The sequence below is a fragment of the Lepisma saccharinum genome, chromosome 18 (genome assembly GCF_977018435.1).
Source record: "Lepisma saccharinum chromosome 18, izLepSacc3.1, whole genome shotgun sequence".
NCBI classification, from domain to species: Eukaryota; Metazoa; Arthropoda; class Insecta; order Zygentoma; family Lepismatidae; genus Lepisma; species Lepisma saccharinum.
The window spans coordinates 22434001-22459296 of NC_139246.1; the positions used below are offsets into that span (position 1 = coordinate 22434001).

At 42.6% G+C, this 25296-nt stretch overlaps 1 protein-coding gene across 2 annotated transcripts in view; it reads right to left on the reverse strand.

Moving 5' to 3' along the window:
• The window catches only part of LOC146002464 (tetratricopeptide repeat protein 28), a 186948-nt gene that overhangs the window by 35244 nt on the left and 126408 nt on the right, over nt 1–25296 (reverse strand). For both annotated transcript variants that reach the window (XM_083140323.1, XM_083140324.1), the window contains exons 7-11: nt 22933–23165; nt 21780–22070; nt 19034–19216; nt 18723–18874; nt 3431–3717 (exon numbers count right to left, since the gene is read on the reverse strand). In XM_083140323.1, coding sequence (XP_082996449.1) covers nt 3431–3717; nt 18723–18874; nt 19034–19216; nt 21780–22070; nt 22933–23165 — 1146 coding nt within the window. The remainder of the gene's footprint in view (nt 1–3430; nt 3718–18722; nt 18875–19033; nt 19217–21779; nt 22071–22932; nt 23166–25296) is intronic.

Here is a 25296-nt window from a genome sequence, read left to right on the forward strand (position 1 = left end):
TATTGTCTGTAAAGAGTATTGATTTCTCATTCATTGGCTTTTATGTAGCGCAAAGGCGTAATTAGGTCAAGGTCACGTGACGCATGATATCATATGATTTAGCTCTTATCAAAGTAGATGTTGATATATCAGTAAAATTCGTTGATTATGTAACCAACGTCTCATTTAAAAACAAAAGTCTTATGATATGTTCATTTTGAACTCCGGCTGATGTTTACTATTTTATTACGCATCCATATCTGTAAGAGATGCATAAAGTCGGGAAAGATTGAATCAAAGGTACACCGCCATCTTTTGAGTGTCATTAAATTGTTGTCTGTCACAGATCGGTGTACTTCCAGAAAGTTTTGAGCAGTGTCGATGTAATTGATTATACAAACACGAGTGAAATGTAAGTAGTTGTTATTAACATATGGCCTTTTTCAGCGTTGATTAATGATTGTGAAACTAACATACGAATTCTTTTCATGTTAATAAATAAATAAAGTTCCTATTGTTAACTCGCGGTGTTGCAATTTAACCCAAAGGGTACCTCAGTGTGTAGATCATATATTAGCATATTGTGTACTAATACCAGTTTCTTTCCAGAAGGGGGGAAGCCCACCTCCCACTTTTCATCCTGAGAATTGTCGGTAATATTGGGATTATGATGATATCTACGGGCATACATTACTATTATCAAGTTAACCGGTTTTAGCTTGAATTTATATTTACAATCATCGGAATGATAGTTCCATGGTAATTTCAAGGGAATCTTGTATGGTGGCATAGGCCTTAAGTAAAGTTCTAGTTTCATCTCTCGCGGGAATTGTCAGTGGTTTTGATCCCAGGTGACATACCAGTTTAGTATAACCTGTCACTTTGAGAAATGAAATTTCAAAGCACGAGATTCGTATGAATAATCAGAAGGATTATTTGAGTTTGGTCTAATTCAGCATATAGGGTGTGCCTAAAAAGGGGGTACATTTTAGTTAAATGAGAAAGTCGGATAGTGTTATGAAATTTGATAACTAACAACTTGAAGACTTAATCAGGTTTGGCTTAACGTAACGTACAGGGTGTACCTAAAGGAAAGGTATAGTTTGTTAATAAATAAATGAAAGACTTTGTGATTTATTGTGGAAGTTAGGCTCCACATTACCTATAGCGAGCGTTTATTCGACAACGAAAGGTGGTTTCCGTGGGAAGTTTATTAAATTTATTTGGAATCACATTATACGAACATAAGTTTAACTTGTGGCCCTCCAGTCATAGCTTCTAGCGCTACTGGCGAGACGTACGAGAACACATTGAATGGTTTAGGAATTTAGTTGGGAGTTTCGGGCAAGGTTGAAATATTAGTTGGTGGTTCTTGTCACGCGGTGGAATGTAGGGAAGACCCCTCCACTGGCGAATACGTCTCATAGCTTCATACACTCCCACCAAGAAACCTGCCACCAATCCCCCTGCACTTGTCACACAATATCACCCCCACCTCAACAAAATCAGACACACTCTACGTTCCCTCCTTCCCATCCTGCACAGTGATCCTGACACCAGAAATATCTTCCCTGACAAGCCCAGAGTTGTCTTCAAATGCCCTCCCAATCTCCAAAACATCCTGGTCCACCACAATCCACCTACTCACGATCAACTCGCACCTGCCCACAAATGCAACCGGCCAAGGTGCAAAACCTGCCCCATATTTGTCACTTCCCGCACCCTCCAGATCCACACTGCCACCGGCAAATTCACCCTCTACCCCAAAGGAACCTGCAACAACTCTAACCTAATTTATATCCTCACGTGCAACATCTGCGGGAGCTTCTACCTGGGGGAAACATCCACAGCCCTGAACCTCCGCATCAACAACCACCGCTCCTCTACCCAAAACCTGGACTTTGCTGTTGCCATTCACACCAATCACCACAATATTCCGTTTAATGACTGCTTCCAGGTAGCGATCGTCCACTCCTTGCCCCAATCCACCAACACCTCAATATGTAGAAGATGGGAGAGGGCCTACATATTGACCATTAATGCAACCACACCTCCAGGCCTGAACAAGGCCACCCAGTAACGCCCCTCATCCCCCATCCTCACCCTCACCACCACCCTTTCCCAACCAACCTCTCCCCCCCACCACTCATAGTTTTCGACAAGCCAGGCGAAAGAACTAAAATTTTTTTTTGTGGTACTGTCAACACTTTTTTTTCCTTCGGGACCTGGCAACACTGCAGGTCATGCTTACTCTTCCCTCTAGTCACTTAATTATACAACGACTCTCTACTCCTAAAGATGTGATATACCATCATGAAAATTCCAATTTTTTCTTTGTCCGGTGAGTGTATCCTCTCTCCTCTTTCACTTTTTATTTAGCCCTTGTGGCCCTCCTTCCTTTTATCCTATATATATATATATATATATATATATATATATATATATATTATATATCGTATTGGCAATATATTGTCACAATATTTTAGTGATATATATCATGTCAGCGATCATGATATTTGGCAATATATATCATGGAGACAACATATCACTTATCACGATACAGAAAAAATATCGTATCGTCTGTGGCTATGTTTTCTTGACCATATATATATCGCAATATCAAATTTTCAATATTGTCCATCCCTAAGAGGTACTCAACGTAATAATACTCTCAGCCACTGACATGTAAAGGGTTTTTCATTAAGAGCGCTCGAACTTTGAAATGAAATAAAACAAATTGTGTAAGTGATATCACCATGCTTGTACTTTTATTTTGAAGCGAATTCGATGACGTTATGTTTTAAAAGTTGTATCAGCCAAATGGCCACTGCGGCTCCTCTGGGTTATATGAATCCTGGAGATCTAATTTTCGATGACATTCTTACACAAAAGTGGCTCAATTTCACCAACGACGCGAGTTCTGTTGGCCTTGAGGGTGGCAATTGTCTGTGGTTTGTCGGTATAGACCCTAGATTTCACGTAGCCCCACAAAAAAAATCTAATTGCGTTAAATCACCGGATCTGGGAGGCCAGCTGATGTTGCCACCTCGCGATATAACGAAGCCTTCAAACTTCTCATGCAACGAAGTCAATGTATCGCGTGCAGTATGGCACGTTGCACCGTCCTGTTGAAACCACATGTTTGTCAGATCCATCCCATCCAATCTAGGCCAATAAAAAAATGTTAACATCGCCCTCAAGGCAAACATAAGTCACGTCATTAGTGAAATTGAGCCACTTTTGTGCGGCCATTTGACTGATATAATTTTTAAAACATAATGTCATCAAATTGGCTTCAAAATAAAAGTACAAGCATGGTGATATCACTTACACGATTTGTTTTACTTCATTTCAAAGTTCGAGCGCTCTTAATGAAAAACCATCTATAATGAGAACCAACAGAAGGGTCATTACATATTAAAGTACTCATTGCCATAACTAATCTACTCACCTAGACTGCTGTACGCCATTGTTTTGGCCACCTTATCATTAATCTGTGCCGCAACACTGAGATGTTGCTCCTGGAACCTCACAGCTTCTTCAAAATTCCTTAGGGATTCGTGAACAACACCAAGGTTGCCACACGCCCGTCCTTGCAATGCTGGTAAGCCTAGGTCTTCAGCGATGCACAAGTCCATCTGGTGAAACTGCAGGGCTGTGTTGTACTCTCCCATCTGCTGATACACAGTACCCAACCCACATGCAGCATCTGCTTCAGCTATTTTGTCCTTTAATTCCCTGTAAATTATTGTTACTAATAAATTATATATTTCAGTTGTATTCAGTGAAAATATAAAAATTGCAAATTATTTTAACTGTTATAGAAGTGCCATATTTGTCTTTACACTATTTTTGCTGGTGTACTACTCTTGTCTGTACAGGCAGATAGAAGACCTTACTTGGAATTAGAATGTACCCATGGGTTACTAATGGGTGAGCACAATTTACTATATTTTAATGTATCCTCCTTATTCTCCATGGTGCAACATGTCTCCGAGCGTTGGGCCTCATAAGTAATCACATAGGGTGATGTGTGATCAGGACATCAAGTCTGTACGACTTAAGAGAGAGAGAAATGTGATATTTAAACACACGAGAGAAACAGGACATGACATAGAGTGGGATGAGGCTAAGCAGATAGGAAGGGAGAAGAGAATGCTTGTAAGAAAATGGAAGGAAGCCAAGGAAATAGAGAAGAAAGGTGAAGAAGACACAATGAACTGGAATGGGGGACTGAAGTTAAACAAAGAATGGAAGAAGGTGTTAGAAAGAGTGGAAAAGACAAGAGAGAAAGAGGAGAGGAGAAGGAAGAAAAATGAAGGAAAAAGAGCATGAGATATGAAGCCCAACCACATTCTATATGGAAGTAAATATGTCGTATCACGCCGCAGACGTGAATCGAACCTAGGACCCGGGTATCATAAATAAATAAGCTAATCACGTTATAAAAAGGGTCCCGCTGAAGCATTGAAAAAGAGCTTCTTAAAAGCTCACCGCGACAGCGTCCTTCAGCGGAGTTGGAAAAACTCCGCTGACATTGCATTAGAAATGAAATCAGGAATCAGCGTTCTTCCTCGGGATTGCCGTTGCGAGAGGACGCGATCGAAGCAAGCGTCGTAACGGCCGATAGTTCAAATTTCACATAAATAGGTCGCGTGAGAAAATCTCAGTCTTAGTTGTCTTCCGTTTTTCGCCAGAGAAGTAGTTGTTACAAAATAAATCCGTTGCTAGTTGTTTGCAGTTTACGCGAGAGAGCTCCACAGGCATCGTAAGTTCAGAAAAAGGAGCAAACGAACAATCGGGAAGTTAAAGTTATCGTTAGAATATCGGTCGGCGAAAGTACAGAGTTTGGAGCCCGGAGTTGCTCCCTCGTCCGTTTTCTTTCAGAGTAGGACCTCGTCGATCCAAGGACCAGCGGAGAAGAGATCGCCGTAGAACTCCAGGTAACGAACATTCCTTGTCTTTCCTTCCCCTGCCTGTTCAGTCAAAGGTAGTGTTTAAATATATGTCCGTGTGTTCTTATTTACGGGGCTAGTCCCCTTGTAGTTTAGTGTCGACGTGCTCTCCAGAGCTACCCCCTTCCTTTTACAACGTTCCTCTCGCCTAACAAGCGAGTGGCTAAAGGCTGTCATAGCCTATCTACGATCCCCCCTCTTAGACTTTATACGTGGTGGAGGTTTTGCGCGGCTTTTTTTTCATACATTTCCCCCCCGCGAAATGCATGAACGAGATTATTGTTGTTATTTTTTGAGCTTATTTTCTAAAATTGAGTAACTTTCCCTTTACTTTTTGTCGTTGTTGTTCGACTTTTATTCCTTTTAGTATGTTTCATGTCGTTCAACGAGGTAGACGACCCTCTTAATCACACCTTTCGTTCTCTTCCCTTCCCGGACGAATTAGATGAGACGCTCGATCATCTCGCGATTCTAGCCGAAAACGCGGTCAGCTTTCGTCTTAACGACACAGGCCCTACGGCCGCATCAACTCCAATTCGAAGCCCCATCTTGCTTAATCGTCACACGTGGGAGCGTCCCGCGAGTACCTTGGCTCCAGTCCCACAGCGCCGCCCGAGGATGGCTTTTTCCGGATTTCTGAACCCGTTTATGCTTGACGGCGTGCAGTTTAACGGCACGACCGGCGAGGACGTTCGCCGCTTCTTTGACCGTGTCGCGAGTCTCGCCACCCTTAACGATTGGGATACGCCGACGAAACTCAAAATGGTTCCGGCGCTGTTGGCGGGTCCGGCGCTTCGTTTATTCGAAGCCTGGAAAACAGCGCAGGCAGGTAGGGTGTTTACCTATGATCAGCTGAAAACACAGCTGATTACGGAATTTACGGGCTCCGTAGACAAGTTGCAATTGGAGGATCAGATTAAAGCTCGCCTCCACAAGGACGGAGAAGCCGTCACGGACTACATCCGTGACAAACACCTAATGTTGTACCGACTCGATCCCGAGATGTCTCCCGCCACTCAAATTAAACACCTCACCTTAGGCCTTCAGCCAGAGTTTATCCGGGAGACATATAAAAAGGAATATGCTTCCGTCCCGGATTTTGTACAGGATCTAAAGGCTTTAGAGAAATTGCAATTTCTTATTCGGAAGCGCAAAATCCAAGATTTATTGTCGGAAGCGAACACCGACTCCCTCCTCGCCCAGCTGCGATCGCCGCCTTACAGCGCGCACGTGAGACCGGAAGCACCAGAGCTCTCTCCCGAGGTTGCACGCTCACGCGAATCCCCGGGACTTGATCTCCAGGTGAAGGCCCTCCAAGCGCAACTCGACGCGCTCCAGCACAAACAGATGGCCACATCGAACCCGCAACCTGTCCCTAAAGAAACGGGCCTTGAAGATCAGCTGAAGAGTCTGACTCTTCGGCTGGATGAGCTATCCAGTCCGTCTCACGGCCAGCAGTCGCCGGGCGACGGAAGACGGAATGACTTCTACCACCCCCGCAATAATTATCGCGGTCAGACAAACAGAAGATTCTATAATAATAATAATAATAGATCATTTTCTGGTCGCGGCCAAGGCCAATACCGTCCCCGGTCTAATAACTTCAATAGGTTTGACCGAAATGACCAACGCCAACAGTGGCGGCGTGGTAACTCGCGGTCCGCATCTCCCAGTTTTCAATCATCTGCGTCGCGACGCGGACGGGTGGAGCAAGGGGAACGCCGCGAAGGAGTCCGCTGTAACCGATGTTCGTACCCCTATCACACTTCCGATGTATGTCAGGCCACCGATAATGATTTAAACGGCCAGTAGCTACTTGGAGACGAGACGTCCAGGTAGCCCCCAAGATTAAATGTCTCTCCGTCAAGACTTTTCCCCACTCGGAGTTAATTTACGTCAGTGCAGAGCTGGACGGGCAATCACAGAAGTTCATTCTTGATACCGGATCTATGATTTCTGTAATTGGTGCGAAGGACGTTCCAGCCAGTGCGAAACGTTTCCAAATTCCCACTCTCATACAGGGTGTGTCCAACACACCCCTTGCGGTAAAAGAGATCGTGCTCTTGACGTTTTCCTTAGGTGGATATCAATTCCGACATCCCTTTCGCGTTCTTCCTCATTTTCAACAGGGTGTAATTCTGGGGAACGACTTTTTAACGAATCAGAGGGCTAATTTAGACTTCCATAGAAATCGTCTCACCCTGTATCGTTTTGGATCTCCAGTAAAATCTACTCTTAGGGCCACTACCCACAGGGCGTTCGACGTGTCTATCAAGCTCGCGCACATGATAAAGGCTAATCTCACTCCCGAATTTGTCGCGGCGAGGAAGATAGTAGTGAAACCTCGCTCTCACCTTTGTATCCCTGTGCGTTTGGTGAATGGTATCGCCGATTCCGACACATTATTGGAACCTGACGTGCCGTTTCAACAGAAATCTGGCTTATTAATACCTCGGGCTATTTTAAATACTCAGACCAACCTTCTTTGGATTAGCAATCCATTGACGCATAGAATTATAATTCCCAAAGGTCAGCGTATCGGCGCTGCGGACGTGTGGGAACTCCCCGTCCCGGTGACCCACACCGGGGCACCGGTCGCCCCGACCGGGGAATGTGCGAGTGACACCGCCAGTGTATTTCCTACCTCGGCTCAAGTGAATGTCACGACAGAAACTGAAGATGCAAGTCACGCATCTCCGGTTGACAAGCAGTTCGACATTAATCCGGACCTTACGCCCATCCAAAAACAACAATTATTGCAGCTCTTGAATAACTATTCCCACGTTTTTTCTTGGTCCGAAACTGACGTGGGTCGAGCTACAAATTACGTACACCGCATTCGCCTAAAAGACGATGTTGTTTTCCGATCAAGGCCGTACCCGGTGCCCATTCATTTGAGAAAAGAAATGAATGAGCAAATCGACTCCCTGTTACGGCAAGGGGTCATCCGGGAATCTACGTCCCCTTACAACTCGCCTGTGTTTCTCGTGCGCAAAAGTAACGGGAAATACCGCATGGTGCAGGATCTTCGTGCACTGAACTCGAACACCATCTTTGATGCGATTGGTATGAACGATCTCAACGAGACTCTATATCAAATGGGCGGCAAACGTTTCTATTGTAATCTTGATTTGCACCAGTCGTATTTTCAGTTACCCCTGTCGGAAGACAGCAAGCCGTATACGGCATTCACAGTGCCAGGAAAAGGCCATTTTGAACTTAATTTTGCTGCAATGGGCGCAAGCACCAGTCCTGCAGGATTAACAAGATCGATTCACTTGGCTTGTGCACAAATGGATCCTTCCACGTTCGCCTCCTACATGGATGATCTGTACTGTTTTGCCGACGAGTTCTCGGTCTTATTGACCACCCTAGAACAACTGTTCAAGTGTTTAGAGGCGGCCGGTTTGAAACTTACCCCTTCTAAATGTTCCTTCGGTTATAGCCAGATCATCGCCCTCGGGAACCGAGTTGGCCGTTTCGGTTACTCTATCTCGGATAAGATTATCGACTCTATTACGCACTACATCCAGCCGAAAACCGTGCGTCAGGTGCGCCGCTTTTTGGGTCTTACTTCCTACGTCCGGCGGTATATTAAAAACTACTCGGACATAGCCGCACCGCTTCAGGCTTTGGTAGGAAAGAATAAGCGTTTTCAATGGGAAAAGGAACAACAAGACGCCTTTGAAGCATTAAAAAAGGCTCTTATTACGGCCCCCGTTCTCTTGCCGTATAAGCCTGACAAAGAAGTTCGGGTTTATACTGATGCATCGACTACCGCGATTTCCGGGATATTGATGCAACAAAACTCTGAAGGGGCGTGGCTCCCTTGTGCGTATTGCTCACGAAAATTGAAAGATCACGAGACTAGGCTCGGGATCATTGAACTTGAACTGCTGGCCATTCTTTATACGTTAAAGAGCTTCAGGTTCTATCTTCTAGGACGCCATTTCTTTTTGTTCACCGATAACAAAAGTATAACGTATCTGCGCACCGCTAAATCTCTCTCCCCTAAACTCTTACGTTGGTCGTTATCGATAGATGAATATTTTTTTACGGTTTCCCATTGCCGCGGTACTCAAAATCCGGCGGACCCCTTGTCCCGGGATACTGGTATAGAACCGACCGACGACGCACCAGAACTGGAAGAGACCAAGGTTTTATTCATGCAGGATAAAACCATTGATATTGCCTCTCATCAGCGCGCGGATGAAACCCTCGGCAGTATCATTCGCATTTTGGAGGATCCACAGGGGGTGGGCAGCCGAGCCCCCGCCCCCCTCCAACGGCAGGCGTGTTACCATTCCATCGAAAATGGGTTGCTCTATCGGCTCCATCGAATGGCCTCGGGTGCACAGAAGCTTCTGTGCATACCGACCGCCCTCCGAGACACGGTGATTGAATCTCTCCATTCATTGCCGACCGGAGGCGGCCACATGGGTTTTTCCAAAACTTACAATCGAGCCCTCAAAGAAATTTATTTTCCCTTTATGAAGAACTTCATACAGCGGAAAATCAGGGAATGCGCAGTGTGCCAAGCGAATAAGAAGCCGCCCGGTTATCCGGCCGGCGAGTTATTAACTTATCCGCCGCAAAAACCATTCCAATCCATCGCGATTGACTTCAGTGGCCCTTATCCCGCTTCAGGACCGCTCAGACATAAATATATACTCACGGCGACTGACTTTTCAACCCGGTATATGGTCGCACGTTCGACTCCCGACGTGTCGGCTCAAACGGCTGCCGACTTTCTGTATGAAGAGATTATTCTCCGGTTTGGGATCCCAGAGACCATCCATACCGATAAAGGAAGCGCATTCACCTCTAAGCTTTTTCAGGAGTTGAATGAAAAGCTCGGAGTGCACCTCAAGTTCGCGCCCACGGCGTGCCATAATCCGCTGGGTCTCCAGGAAAAAGGACATTTTTCCTTGCAGCAGATTCTTAAAAACTTTGTAAATAATGCTCACACGAATTGGGATATGTATCTTGGCCCCGCCCTATTTTCATATAACACGGCCCGCCAGCAGAACTTGCGTTTTTCTGCATTTTATCTATTGCATGGTTTCGAACCACGCACTCCTTGGTCTGCAATGTTACACAGGAGCGTCTGTGCAAGCGTTGAGAATGAAACGAGACTTAAAATCCTAGACAAAGCGTGTGCCGCGGCCGCGGAACACCTTCAAGCGCGCTATCAAGCCGTTAAGCCAGCTTATGACCGACGACATTCTCAAATCTCGTTTAATAAGGGCGATGAAGTCCTTATTTTTGATGCCACTCAGCGCATCGGAACGTCTAGAAAATTTTCTGGACGTTTCACTGGGCCTGGTACTGTAATAGAACGCGTTAACCCCAATTCGTATCGTGTCCAATATCCAAATAAGCGGGGCGTTACTGTCATAGAGGAGATTGGCGTACAACGGCTGAAACTGTATCATTCCCCCACGTCTGAGTCCGAAATTCAGGATTAGAAACCACCAGGACGAAAACGACGTTGACCCCCCCCCCCCCCCGCCTACGTAGCTTACGAACCGGTCATCTCTTTTTTTTTGTTACAATCAGCGGTCAATGAGCAGCGCCGTCCAGACAGGCAATTTTTTTTGGGGGTTCATTTTAACTTAAAATATATATGGCTAATCAATAACTATTTACCTATTTACCTATTATGCGAAAATGTTGTGAAAAGTATTAGTTAGAGCCAACCACCACAGTGGCGCTTAGCGACACTGTGAGTCACCCACACCAAATTCCAGAAGGCTCAGAAGAAGCAAAGTTTGTTAAATAACACTAAGAGTGTTTATATGTAGCGCACAGTGTAGTAGTCTCAACGATATAAGTTAACAATTCAGATAAACGGCGCTTATTTTTTCCCCTACGCGTCCCCTATGTCCAGCTGACGAGCTCGAACCTGAAGGGACACTTTCTGTTTAAAACAGGAAGGATGAACGAATTAAGCCACCAATGGCTTTTGTATTGATTTATTACTATGTCGTGTGCTTAGCACACGTTCCATGAATAGCGAGAATTCAATTCTCCGTATTTGGTGTGTGGATGGACTAAAACTGGTTTTCAAAATACGTTCACATTTTTACGCATATTATTTTTTTTATTACAGGTGGAAGAAATTCATTCCCACCCCTTTTGTTCCTTTCCCCTTTCCTTAACCGGCACGGGAAACGAAAATCTTGGGTACAGGGTAATTTTCATTGCTTGCGCGGACATACTTGATTTAACGCCCCTCAAGTTGTATTCTTGCTCAGCTTCGATTCAAGATACGTTGAAATAAATGCTATACCAATGACTTCGTTTTAATTTTTGTAAAGAGATTGCGCCACGACAGAGACTACGAATCAATTAATAAATAAATAATAGTGACTCCGGCAGGCCTGCCTTCACTAAGTAAGCGACGAAGATATTTTTGTTCCGTTCAAGTAAGAGGAACTGGGGTTTTAGCGCCCGACTTATCAGAATGGCGTTATTTTTCTTCGTATTATTCTTAAGTATGTTTTTCCCGCAAGTGCAAGCCTTAACTTTTAAAGAATTCATTCGTCAAGCCTTTACATACCCCTATTTGTTTGGTACGTTTGTTATCATAGCTCTCTTGGCCATTTGTTTGTTTTTAGTGCTTAGTTGCCTGTGTCACCGTTGCTCTGGCCGACGACCCGTTCAAGTTCAATCGCAGAACGTGGATGACATCAGCATGACCGATCTCGGAGGTGAATGTAGCTTTCATAGTTTACACGTATATGAAAATGCAGGTTTTACCGCTTCAACGGCGACACTCCACGAAGACACGTCCCCCATGGGCAAAATCCCCCAGTCTTGGAAATTATAAGTCCGCCCCCAATCTTACTTCAGTACGATGACGTAAGGCCCCCAGTCATGGTTCCGCCCTTGCCGCTCCCTGTCAGCGAACTCTCTCCCGTCAGTTTACTTGTGGAGCCCGCAGTCTGTAGTTCGCACCAGGCTCCACCCGCTTCCGTCGAGGTGTCTTACACACAGGCGCGTGACCTGTCCGCTGATCGGCCGTTACCCCGTCCCCGAAGTAGAGATGGGCCGATAGCCTTTATTGCCCACTCCTCGTATGATGACTTGTCTTTCTTTTAAATCGTTTTTCGGGTCCAGAGTTGGTCTGGGATGGCTTGTTTTCTCCCACCAGGAATGGTGCCCTAAACGTGCTTTGAACGCCGACTAGCATTTTGTTTATTTTCCTCGTCCCCAGCCTGGTAATCTGGAGGCACCTCGATTGAAATCCACGCCGCGAGCGCCGCCGTCAGCTCGCTTTTAAAAACGGCTCATTTTGTTAAATGTACGGTTGATTGTTGCCTACGTCATAAGGCAAACCAGAGGCGACGCGCAACCTTTTCCGCGCAGTTAACGTCTACCGGCCAATCCCCCCCCCCCTTTTTGGTGTCTCGCTTCCCGCACGGAAAAACCTCTCGCGAGGTGCCCGCAATGTCTTGCTCGGATCTTGTTGTGCGTTGCAGAAATCTTATAACTGACCTTTGCTCGGAGAGAGAGGCATCCGTTCAGGGTTGCCAGGCCCCAGTTTTTAAATGAACAGAGTTTCAGTCGCCTTTCTTGTGATCTGGGATTTCTCTCCGCTCGTGTCTTCCAACGACACTGGCGACTTCGTGCACCCGCCACCCCCCCCCCCCCCCGGCACCTGCTCGGTGATCTGTCCTTCGCGACCGTGATATCTTTCTCTCTCTAGCGCGGATTCTTTATCGCCAAAGTTAGTGTTGCCAGCCATCGCGTTCTAGTTCTAGAAACACCCACGAGCTTTCCACGCCAAGGAACAAACTTTGCTCGAGACGAGTTATGAACGAAATGTCGCCTGCAGCATTCTGGACTTCGGACCTCGCATGCGCCTGAGAAACTCACGTTCCGCTTAGGTTCCGGAATTCCGGACTCAAATTACGACAACAGAGCAGAGTATCCTTTTGACAGCCTGCATACTGTACCCGGGTTTCGTGATAGCACTCACCGCAAACCAGGGGACAATTTCCTATCCGTTCACTTTCTAAGAACCGAGTTTTTTTTAGATATACTTCAATACAAAGTTATGGAAGCGGATATTTCACGTTGGGTTTTTTAACGTTCATCTCGTGGAATGGGGCTATACTTCGAACATTTCATTCTAAGGTTACAGCATCCCTTTAGTTGTTTTTTCCTTGACAGTTGACAGCCGTTTATTCAATTGATCCGTGCCGATATATTTATTTCACTCTTTTTTTTTTGTTGTTTGAATTGCATTTTTGATACAGGGATTGGATCTTACGGGCTTAGCCATTTCCCTTCCGAAGTTTCTTACGTTAATCCCAGGGAATTAGCGTTTGGGGTAATCCTTTTGGGGACAGTCACAACTGTTCCCTTGGCTAGCCACGACGAAATAACCCGCCCTTCGGCGGTACCGTTTACATTATGTTTCAGTTATTTATAACTTCCACACTCCCTTTTAGTGGCAAGCAGCCAATTATTTTACGTATTTTAATTCTCGCCACATTAAATTTACTACCTGTAATTTATTACTTCAACTTCTCCTTTCATGTCAGCCACAATACAATCTTTCTTTTTAAACCAACGTCAACGCACATTATTCCCCCGGAGTTTTTACAAAGTTTTTACAAAGTACGGCCCTTATGAACATTTACCAAATCTTCCCTTGTTAATTTTGTACACCCCCCCCCCCCTCAATGGCAAAACGTCGCTTGTAAGTCCCCTTGGTACCCCGACGAACCCTTAAAATATTTGCCTTCTTTTACACCGTTGTGAGGGGCAATATCTAGCAGCCGTACCCTCTTACAGCTGCTTTAAATAAACCTTGTTTTCCCATGAACATTTTTTTTTGTAGAATTAACACCCCCCCCATCCATTTTCCCCCTTTTATTTTTGGTATAATCTTTCATTTCTTTTTGTAATTTTTAATACTCGTGATTACATTACGTGTAACCCCCCCTCCCCGGCTTCAACACATAGGCCTGACCATTATCTATTTTACACATATCGTTCATTTTTCCTACGGTCAGTTATTTATTTTTTAAATAGACATTCTTATTTCGCCCCAGCATCAGTTGTTTTGCCGGAACCTCACGATTCCGGGCTTCCGGCCTTATATTTCCTTCGCTCGCCCATACGGGGATCTACAACAGGTCCCATTCCCTTCATCAAGCGTCGTTTACACCGATGCCTTTGCCTAATCGCAACGACTCTTATTACCCATAGCATTTACGCCGTTGTGAAGGAACATCCATTTCGCCTTATTGCCCCTTGTGTTTTGGATTTATTTTAGACCCCTTTTATTTTTAATATTCGTATTTAAGCCACCTCCCCCCCCCCCTTATAGTTTAATTGTTTCCCTTGTCGCCCCGGTACTCCGTCCCCAGAGTACCAATACTTCTTGACTTTGGTTTTAGAGTGACAATAGTCCTTTCCAAATAGTATTGGTGGAAAAGACAAGAGAGAAAGAGGAGAGGAGAAGGAAGAAAAATGAAGGAAAAAGAGCATGAGATATGAAGCCCAACCACATTCTATATGGAAGTAAATATGTTTAGCCTTTTAGGTGAAAGTACAGTTGACAAGGGAAAGCCACCTGCTAGAAAGTTGCAGAACAACTTTATAATAGTCTGGAGGGAGTAATGTTTGTGTATATATATCGTCCTGTTTTTTGTATCTTGTTAAATTTGTACTTGGTGCAGAGTCTGAAGAAGACCTTGCTAGAAGGTTGAAACGTTACGTTTAGTTTATGTTTTTAATAAAATAAATTACTGCCTTGGTCAGCATATTTATTTTTCATAATCATGGAAACAAGGCTTAATGGTGTTATAATCTGGCTTTCGACATGAGAGCGTTTTCAAGATGGGTTCTTTTCAAGTAGCTCCCAATTACCCTCACAATGCTGTCAACAAAGAAATTTTGGGGTCCCCACCGGGAATTGAACCTGGGACCATTCTCACCAAAGGCAAGAGCACTAACCATTTGGCTCCCATCCTTATACAGTTTTAAAATACCTAAAGATAAAGTTCCCCATGCATATAGCACCGTGCCATGAAGGCACATGTTAGGCGATGTAGGTGTAGGGCCCACACATTCTCGATTTCAGTCACTTTGGAAGTGATGTAATCAGCACCAAGATCCAATCACCTTCACACCCCAGGGTTGCCTCTAGGTGCCCACTGATTTGAGGATGGGTGAGCCCCAGAGCCACATTATGCGGGGACAAGGCCACGAGTTTCACCCCAGGAATCGAATCCTGGTCTCCCACACGGTAGTCAGACACCCTAACGACTAGATCACCTCTGAAGGAAAAAATCAAAATTTGTTACCAGCATATATCAATTACACCTTATTACTTCTCAGGTGGTTGCGAGTGTAAGAAGTAGTATGAGTTTTTTGTAGCCTTTGTTTTAAGTCCACTTCATGCACAGCAAGGCTAATCGAGACTGGACCTGCGGTTTATAGTGGGATCCGAACCACAATGTGCCTCCACCAGGTATCTAACCACAGTGTGATTGGATTGGAATATAGTAAATGGCAAGAGTGGTGGAAGAAAATATGAACTTGTATTCCACACTAGAAATGAAGGAGGATTACGATAATAACTGGGTGTTTTTTTTTGTTTTCTTTTTAAGCATGCCTTGTTTTGACCATAACTGGTTGTTTCAATGATTATATTGCAATTCATATCATTATAGTGTAAGTTTAATGTTAAAATAGCATAAAAATTATAAAGGGGAGAAATACCAATATTAGGTCCAAGGGAGTGCTACTTTATGGATTTTCATCAAAACGGAGGAAAGATATCAAAGAAGATGAAGCAATACATTGAAATGTCAGGCAACTACAAAACACACCACCAGTAGTGACAATTGGATACCAAAACTGGGGGTGGCAAGCAGGAAGGTATCTAGAAATACATGGGGGGGGGTGACAAAGTGTCACAATAATAATAATAGTAATAACTATTGTTATATTCAATTACATTAAATAATATAAATTATATATGTATATTTATTATTATATTTTTATTACATGAATACGTAAAAAGAAGGTAAAAGAATAGATATAACAGCATGTAATAATTATCTAGCTTATGTGTAGTTAAATCGCCAAAATTTGTATAAAAACCACTGCCCTGGCAAGGATATTAATGTCAAATAGATAATAAATTAAATATATATTGAATAACAAAAAAGGAGTTAGATCCAATTTTAATAGCCAAAAATAATTTTACGGAGATCACATTTAATTGCCTATTACAACTGACGAAAAGTAAAAATTGCTGATTAATATTTGATGAGTATTATCATGAGTAGTGGTGTGCATAAATCTTCTTTGGTACTGTCATTAAAAGTACATGATCCCAATATAATCCTTGCCTTCCAATAAGTTAAGTGGAAAGAAATATCCATCGATTATATAACAAATGGCTAAACAATTCTATTTTGATTATTTAATTTTAGTACTTGGTAAGTCAGGAAGGTGTGGGGAGGGGGGGGGATTCCGGACCCCCGCTAAATACATCCTTGGCAGTAGAGTCCAGCGCAGATAATTCTGCCGTGCAATGCGCGACAGAACTAAAGAAGCAGTGTTGCTAATGGACCAGATAGAAAAATCGCTGCGGTGCGCCGATGCACAGCTGTTACGTACAACAATGAAATTAGAGAATTCAGGTCTATCTAACGTTGAGTTTTAAACGTCATGCATTATACCAGGACTAGGATTAATATGTACTAACAAGTGGCTTTGTATGTAGCTACTAAAAATTCGCAAAATATGAACTAACACATAAGTAAAATTACCAAAAATGCTGCAAAGAAGACTTCTTCATACGATTCCTTATTTGAGTGATTTCAAACAAAATAAAAAAATATATATATTATTTTTCATTGCATTAATGCACTGGTGGCGTTCTAACTTTTCACTCCCAAAACCCGTATACACTGGTATGGAACTGCAACGGCAGATAATAACATGCCAACGTGTTAAACCGCTACAATTGCACCATAACACTCCTCCTGAAGCAGTATTATTATTTCCTCTCTGAGATCGGCGACAGTCGGTTGCCTTTGTTGTACATTTACAAAGGATGCCGGCTTCCACAACAATAACAAGTACATATACTGCCACTAGACGATAAGCTGCGCGGCTTTTTCTTTTGTTATGAACCAGGGCCGGCGCTAGTCATTTTGCCTCCCTGGGAGGTGGCGGCAGATGCCGCTCTATTTCGACCCCCCCCCCCCCCCGGTCATTACGCAGCAACGGAAAATTGAAAATCAATATATTCCTAACTAAAACATCAAAATATAAAATAAATAATGAGACTTCTTATGCTATTTCAATACTATTCAGCGCAAAAGAATATCTCGCTCGATCACAGTTTTCAATAGGCTTATTTTTTTCTTCTCTTCAAATTTTGCCGCTCTGGGCGATGGGACGGTTCGCCCTCCCCTTCCGCCGGCCCTGCTATGAACTTGGTCACCCATCAAAGCATGGCAATTTTAACACAGAAAACAATATGCATCGCATTAAGCAGCAAAAATGACAGCCTCCTCTATGCAATTTCTACAAGAACACTTGCCGGAGCCAGAGTTGAAATGATGTTGGAGCCACATAATTTATTTATTTTGAATAATTCCAAAATTATGAAATATGAACAATTTGTTGCTGCTGTTCGCTGCTCTCTTGCCAAAATGCTTTATTGGGATGCTAACACCATGACTGGCTTCCTCCTTCATGAACTCGTGCACGTTGCTTAGAATTTCCCGAGCTTGGCTATGCAAGGTTTTTGATTTCAACTTCGACAGAACTGGAGGCATTATGGAATTTAACGTTCATTAGCAAACACACACTTTTACATACACACACGCAATACACGCACACAACGTCAAACCGGTCAAATACTTAGTATAAAATAAAAATATGGTGCTTCCAATCCAACGAAACTCACCGTCACTTTACCTGCCTTTTCCCCTTCCGTGACAGAAATAGTGCTTCATTATTACAGTTGGCAACACTAGTTACTAGCTAGCCAATGAACATGCACTGCATAAAAGAAGCAACCACTACGCCGTGCTATATTGCCACATCAGCGTCCCTACCGAACGGTGGGAACCGCGAGCTGGAGCGCTAGTCAATTGTTTTCAATGATGTTTGCGCGAGTGTGTCCAGGAATGGAATGACAATGTGGCAACAATAGCGAAGGTTTTCGAGCAGGGTAGAACACATGATGCTAAGGGAGAGGGAGACGAAACGAAAATTCGTTTCTACGCAACGGCAAATTTACGTGTGTGGCACTCTAAGACAGTTTATTTTCTCTTGGTGGACCAGACTTAGCATTAAGAGACCACAGTGCAGGGGCATAAAAAGTGAAGGGGGGCAACTGCCTCCTATGGCCACCTTATCACCGCCTTTGCACATCAGTATATGAAATTTAAGCAAAACAAATGCTGGATGAACCAGGATTTCAACCAGTGTCCCTGACATACTATGCCATTTCTCAACCAATTGCAGTACCGAGGCAGCCTTGATTTTGTGTTTTTTTGCATAAGATCTTTTACCTTTGTGGACCTGTCTGTCAGTGATACTGCAAGACAATGATGATGTCGATGATGCCTAGTATCTCGTACCACAGAGTTTATTACATTATACTGTAATTTGACACAAACAGATGTCTACTACATAGAAATTTAAATGCAATTTATGCAAACGTGCCACTACATGGTAAATTTTCTAAATCTCATTTTTACAAAGTAGCGATTACTGCAAAGAACTTTGAAAAACTTTTCTTACCTGGCTATGGCCAACTGATGTTCTAGGCACGAGATAGCCTGCTCAAAATTCCCAAGTGTGCTGTGAATATGGCCTAATTCTCCGTACGCTGATGCTTTTGCAATTGGGTTGTTCAGTTCATGTGAAACGACTAGCCTCTTCTCAAAACAAACCTGTGGATAAAAACATAAGCAAAATTACAAACTGATAAAAAAAATGCATATTTACTGAAAATAATTACAATATATCAATTCTTCACTTGTTAGCATACTTTCTGTCTGCTGTTTTCAGAAGATGAATTCAAATAAAAATTGATATACAAAGGTGCATACCAAAGCCTGCTGAAGGTTGCCAATGCATTTATGGGAATGTCCAAGGCCACGATAAGCACGTTCTTGATCGCGAAGGCTTTTCATTTTCAGTCCTATAGCTAGATGTTGTTCGTGGCACTTCACTGCTTCTTCATAGTCTCCTAGTGCATCGTAGCAGTCGCCCAAGTTTCCAAATGCTCGGCCCTGGAAATAAATAAGAATAATTAAGTGCCAATCTTGAATTATGTATTCAAGTTATTTATTGGCTTATGCAACCGTAACCAACTTCTTTTTTCTGGAAAGTGTATTTTTATGAAAAAAATAGCCACAGTTGAAGCATGGTGATCACATCGTTGTCACTATGGTTAAGATTGAGATTATGTGGTCCCCTACCTCGTGACTCCCTGTGCGCCATGATTGCACGAGTACATAGCAAAGAATAGCCTTAGCCTTACCTAACCATAGTTATTACCTTGCAGTGTTATACTTTCATATGGCTGTTATGATTTTGCTCAATTCAATACCATATAAATGAATTAGTAACATTACTAACTAACTCTCTAGCCTTCTTAAACCCGAAGATTCATGGCTGCAGCAATACAAGCCTTCCGTCTGTCTCTATATACTCTTTTCCATCCCTACCGATTTCCTTTAGGTCCATATCAACGTTATCTCTCCATCTTCATCTTGGCCTTTATACTGGTCTCTTACCATCAGGCTTCCCAACAAGAATCCTGTAAACTCTTCTTTCCTCTCCCATTCATGCCACATGGCCTGCCCACATAAGTCTTCTCGATTTAATCATTCTAATAATATGTAGACATGAATACAAATTACGTAGTTCTAAATTATGTAACCTTTTCCACTCACCTGTCTCCTCATCCCTTTTAGGTCCAAATATTTTCCTAAGGATCTTATTTTCAAATACTCTAAATTTATATTCCTCTTTCAATGTAAGGGACCAAGTTCTGCATCCATATAATACTACAGGGAAAATTACTGTGTTGTATATTTTAACTTTTAGTTTCTTAGATATGAAACAAGAAGACAAAAGTTTATGAAGGAAAAAGTAACACACATTTCCTGAATTAAGCCTACTTTTTATTTCCTCTTTAATATGTTTTCTTGTTAGTATTACTCCTAAGTACTTGAATTGGGAAACTGGTTCAAACGAGTTGTTATCAATAATTAGATGTTGATTATTACCTAACACTTGGTTTCGGTCTGTAAGCATATATTTAGTTTTCTATTTCCTAACTTCCAAACGTACCTCTTTAGCTGCTTTGAAAATTTAACATTATTCTTAATTGTATTTACATTATTCTTAATTGTATTTACATCATCCCCTATACTCCTCAAAAATTCCTCCAGCCCCTTGCACAAGAAACAGACATTTCCAAGTCATCTGCATGGTGAGCTACTAAGCTTTAAACCATTAGAAAAATTTAATGAAAATATCAGGAGGGAAATTGAAGCAATTTCGGAAGAAAAACTAATGCCCGTGTGAAAATTTCCTGAAAAGATGCTGTAAATGTGTGAATGCAGGAGGACAACATTTCCAAAACCTCTTGTAACAAGGTAAGTGCTCATTTTAATTGTAACTCCATGTAATTGTATGAGCTTATTTCATTAGTAGACCTCTGATTTTTAGGTACTAACAACTGTGCTTTTAGGTTCCTATAAATAAGCTCTAAAAATTCTAAAATAGGTTCCAAAAATCCTTAAATAGGTCCTAAAAATCTTAAGTTAGGCTCGAAAAATTTTGAAGTCTGTTCTAAAAAACTTAATAGTACAAAATTCTTGAAAAATGCTGTGCTGATTAGGTATAGTCACCGGCAATGAAAATGGGACACCTATATCCTGAAATTCGCACTATCTTGCATAACGTTATGCATGTTTTCTAATCCTACAGTGATGGCAGAACCTACCATTGGAAATTTGCTATTAAAATCCACTCTTTTGTCGTATAGTTAGGCAAAAATCTTTTTCCATTTTATCCACAGTCAAACTCCGCAATTTTGTTCGTAAGGATCATCTTATATACTGAAAATAATCTTTCAACAAAAACAGTCAGTGGTACTAACTTCAATATTGAAATGTTAGTTTCCAAGGTGTGAATGCCACAAAGCACCGAAGTGACGTGAAAGTGAGCAAGACCACACAGATCAGACCACTTTGGATTGTACAGGTAACAGTGGCACCAGACATCTTGCTTTGTTTAGAGCTTTGAAAAATCACCATGGACTTGGAAGAAGGGAAATCGACAGAGAGTATGTTTCAAACACGTTCATCATTGAATTTTTTCATGACTAAACAAAGCAAATGCCTTTGCCTGACATAAAAATCCAGTAAAACATTTAAAAATATATAAAAACCTAAAAAATAGCTTGATTTAGGCGCATAAACATAAAATAGGTTCTAACAAGCAAAATAGTTTTTTTAGGCACTATAAAACTTCTGTTGCATTCTTTAACGAAACTCTGACATAACTTAATATTTCTTACATACCTGTAAAACGAAAAAATAGGTTAAAAACCTAAAATCCGAGGTATAGTCATTACATAGCTAGCGGTTACAGTCACACGGATGTTGCATTCAGTTTTCCGACAGACGCGCTCTTGCTGCCTGGTGTGCTAGCTGCAGATCTGCGGCCAAGCCAACCGTGAAACTCACTGTACATGCATGTCTGAGCTAAATGCATTACACTAAAACAATTATGAACTAAGGTAGTCATATCTTAACCAGGAGCCGCACAAATTACTCTTACCTTGTCAAGAAGAGCTGTGGAAGATGATAACTGTTCTAGTGTTGCCAGCTGTTGCTCAAAGTAACCAATGGCATCTTCAAAATGTCCCATGTTCAGTCGAGCAATTCCCAAATTTCCAAATGCCTGAGCCTCCACAGCACTCTCCTTCAGCTCCTTGGCCCTGTCCAGCTGTTCCTGGTAGCATTTCATTGCATTGGTGTAGTTCCCTAGAGACATGTGGACAGCTCCCAAATGGCCATGTGCCCTGCATTCACCTTTCAAATCGCCCATTTCTTGCCGTAACGTCAGCTCCTAATAAAAGAAGTAACATTATGGAGATCTGTACAAAATTTTCCAAGCAAGGAGGGTCAAAATCAAAATGTTTTGAGAGATGTGTGTAAAGGAATAGTGGAAATGGAGAAAGCATGAGAGATAATAGTCAAGAATTAGCAGAGGAGGAATTAGAAGTGAAATTAAGGCGAAGAGCGACAGTTTTGCACCAGGTGCATTTATTTCAATATCGTCAAAATGGGTAATGTTACTAAAAATAACCCCAACTACCCAAGAAAGTATGAATTTCTCCCCATGTTGGAAGTGAAAGTGTTTCTTAAAGTTATTATTAATTAAGCTAGACAAGGTGTTTGAAAAATACAAAGAATAAGTATTTTCAGCATCCCATGCATTCCTTATGGAGAAAAAACTGCAACAACTTCAAGTTACGGCTAATCAAATGGGAGTTTTTGACTTTTCCAATGACACATGAAATCTTCAACAAGTCCTCTTTCTTCTTGAATTGCAAGAAACCTTGTTATGATGCAGATAAAGGATTCTAGAACTTTTGTATTCAGTTGAACAAGTGATATTAAGAATCTACATGTTTGCTAGCAGATTCAAAATTTTGAAGTATAAACTAATTACACTAATATTATATCTATTATTTGGATTGTTGTGCATGTTCATGGAGCAAACAAAGTCAATTTGATGCAAAATGCTGAGTAACACTTTCATCAAGTCTAAATATTTTCATTAATTTTGCACCAGTTTATAACTAAATAACTATATTAATATTCTGATCATCTTGTGTGTTAACTATGGACATTTTAATATAAATCTTTGTTGATTTAAGCTATTCCAGCATGCAAATAAACCTGGAACAACAGAGAACAGTTCATACCTGTGTGTGATATCCTAAAGCTTTATCAAAGCATCGCATCAGTCGATGACCAAGGCCCAAGGCACCATAAGCTGCAGCTTCCAGGCCTCGCTCCCTCCCCTGCCTTGCAAGCGTCAGTTGGCGCTGGTACATTTTAATGGCTTCTTCGATGTTCCCCATTTTGATCAGCGCATCACCAATGTTTCCGAGGGCTCGGAATTTCCCAGGAAGATGTTTCATCATGTGAGCCACAGCTGTTGAAAGCAAGATTCATGTAATGGCAAGTTCTGAAAACTTTACTGCACACATGAATTACAAATAATAGTTTAGGCATTTACATTAAGAAAAAAAATGTGCTACTTCCATTCATACCCCTGCATACCGGTCTCTGTACTCCACCCACTTTTTCATCAATTGGTATCCAGGGGCGACCCTGGATGGTAAAGGTGGCTAGAGTGCGGTGTTGATCACATCACCTCTACTATAGCAAAGATGTGTGGAGTCCTAGCCACATACTCCCACTTTCATGTGCTTCTACGGCAATGTACAAGAAATAATTTTATATTTATTAGTAAATAAAAAATCATGGAACTTTTGTTGTAGATTTTAGGAAGTACACCAAAAAGTGACTTTTTGGTCTCCTTGATGGTGTAGTGGTAACACAGTGTAATCAAGAGGTCCCCAGTTTGATACACCCAGTTCCAATTAGCCTTTTATAAATACGGAGAAACTAGTACTCACTTTTATCCACGAAGCTGTTTTTTCTTCTTTTTCGATTAATTTCAGTGGCCACTGCCACCATCCTCGTTGGAACTTGCTGCGCTGTTGCTTGGCGTGCGTCTTTTGTTCGTAGTTCTCTGGCTGCCGCTAGGTGCGCTGTTAGGTGTGCCGTGCGTCTTGGTGGGTCGTCTGCTATTTCCGGGCGAGTGGAATCCAAGTGTGGTGCGCTTGCCCGCTATCGATGTTTAGTTCGTGCGGGAAGTGCATTATGGCGTGCGTTTCCTTGATTTTGGTGTCTATGAGCGTGTGGGCAGTGTGTTTGACTCGAACTCGAACCTCGAGTGTTTGACTCGAACCTTTTGCAAGACCAGTAGTGGGTTGGGCTTTTTTCGCATCTGCTAGGTGCTGTTGGATTCTTTCATTGACAGATCTGATGGACCTGCCGATGTAATGAGCCTTGCATTCACACTCTGCATCATATACACCTGGGTTGTCAAGGGGAGAGAGGAAGTACCGTTTGTGCTTGTTCAGTTTATCAGTTATTTTGGAGTTGGGTTTGTGCGCTACTTTGATGCCAAATGGGAGAAGGGCTTTGGCTATGCGGTTGGAAGTGGTGGGATGGTAGGGGAAGGCAAACCATTTATATTGGTCGCTGGGGGTTGGTTGTGGCTGGGCTGTTTGTGGATGGGTTGATTGTGGTAGGTTAGGGTGTCTGACCTGTATTTCCACCTTACTGCACCAAGTGGAAAGTTGTGATTCAGTGTAGCCATGTTTCAGGGCTATTTCTGTGATGGTGGCTATCTCCTCTCGTAGATCCTCTTCTTTGCCACAGTAGGAGAAGGCTCTTCGATTAAAGTTTAGCCACACATTGGCTTTTTGCTTAGGGGGATGGCTGGAGAGAGCATGTATGTACTGATAGCGGGTTGCCCATCGCAAGGCCCTCGGATTGGTTGTAGAATTTATCTTCAAACTGAAAGTAATTGTGTACAGTTCAATCCCCATAGACCTAGCACTGATTTCAGTTGAAAGATGGCTGACAACTAACAGAATCCCGGCCCTAGAGGTACAAGAGATAACCAGGCTATTGGAAGTTTGTCTAAAACACAATTACTTTCAGTTTGAAGATAAATTCTACAACCAATCGAGGGCCTTGCGATGGGCAACCCGCTATCAGTACATACATGCTCTCTCCAGCCATCCCCCTAAGCAAAAAGCCAATGTGTGGCTAAACTTTAATCGAAGAGCCTTCTCCTACTGTGGCAAAGAAGAGGATCTACGAGAGGAGATAGCCACCATCACAGAAATAGCCCTGAAACATGGCTACACTGAATCACAACTTTCCACTTGGTGCAGTAAGGCGGAAATACAGGTCAGACACCCTAACCTACCACAATCAACCCATCCACAAACAGCCCAGCCACAACCAACCCCCAGCGACCAATATAAATGGTTTGCCTTCCCCTACCATCCCACCACTTCCAACCGCATAGCCGAAGCCCTTCTCCCATTTGGCATCAAAGTAGCGAACAAACCCAACTCCAAAATAACTGATAAACTGAACAAGCACAAACGGTACTTCCTCTCTCCCCTTGACAACCCAGGTGTATATGATGCAGAGTGTGAATGCAAGGCTCATTACATCGGCAGGTCCATCAGATCTGTCAA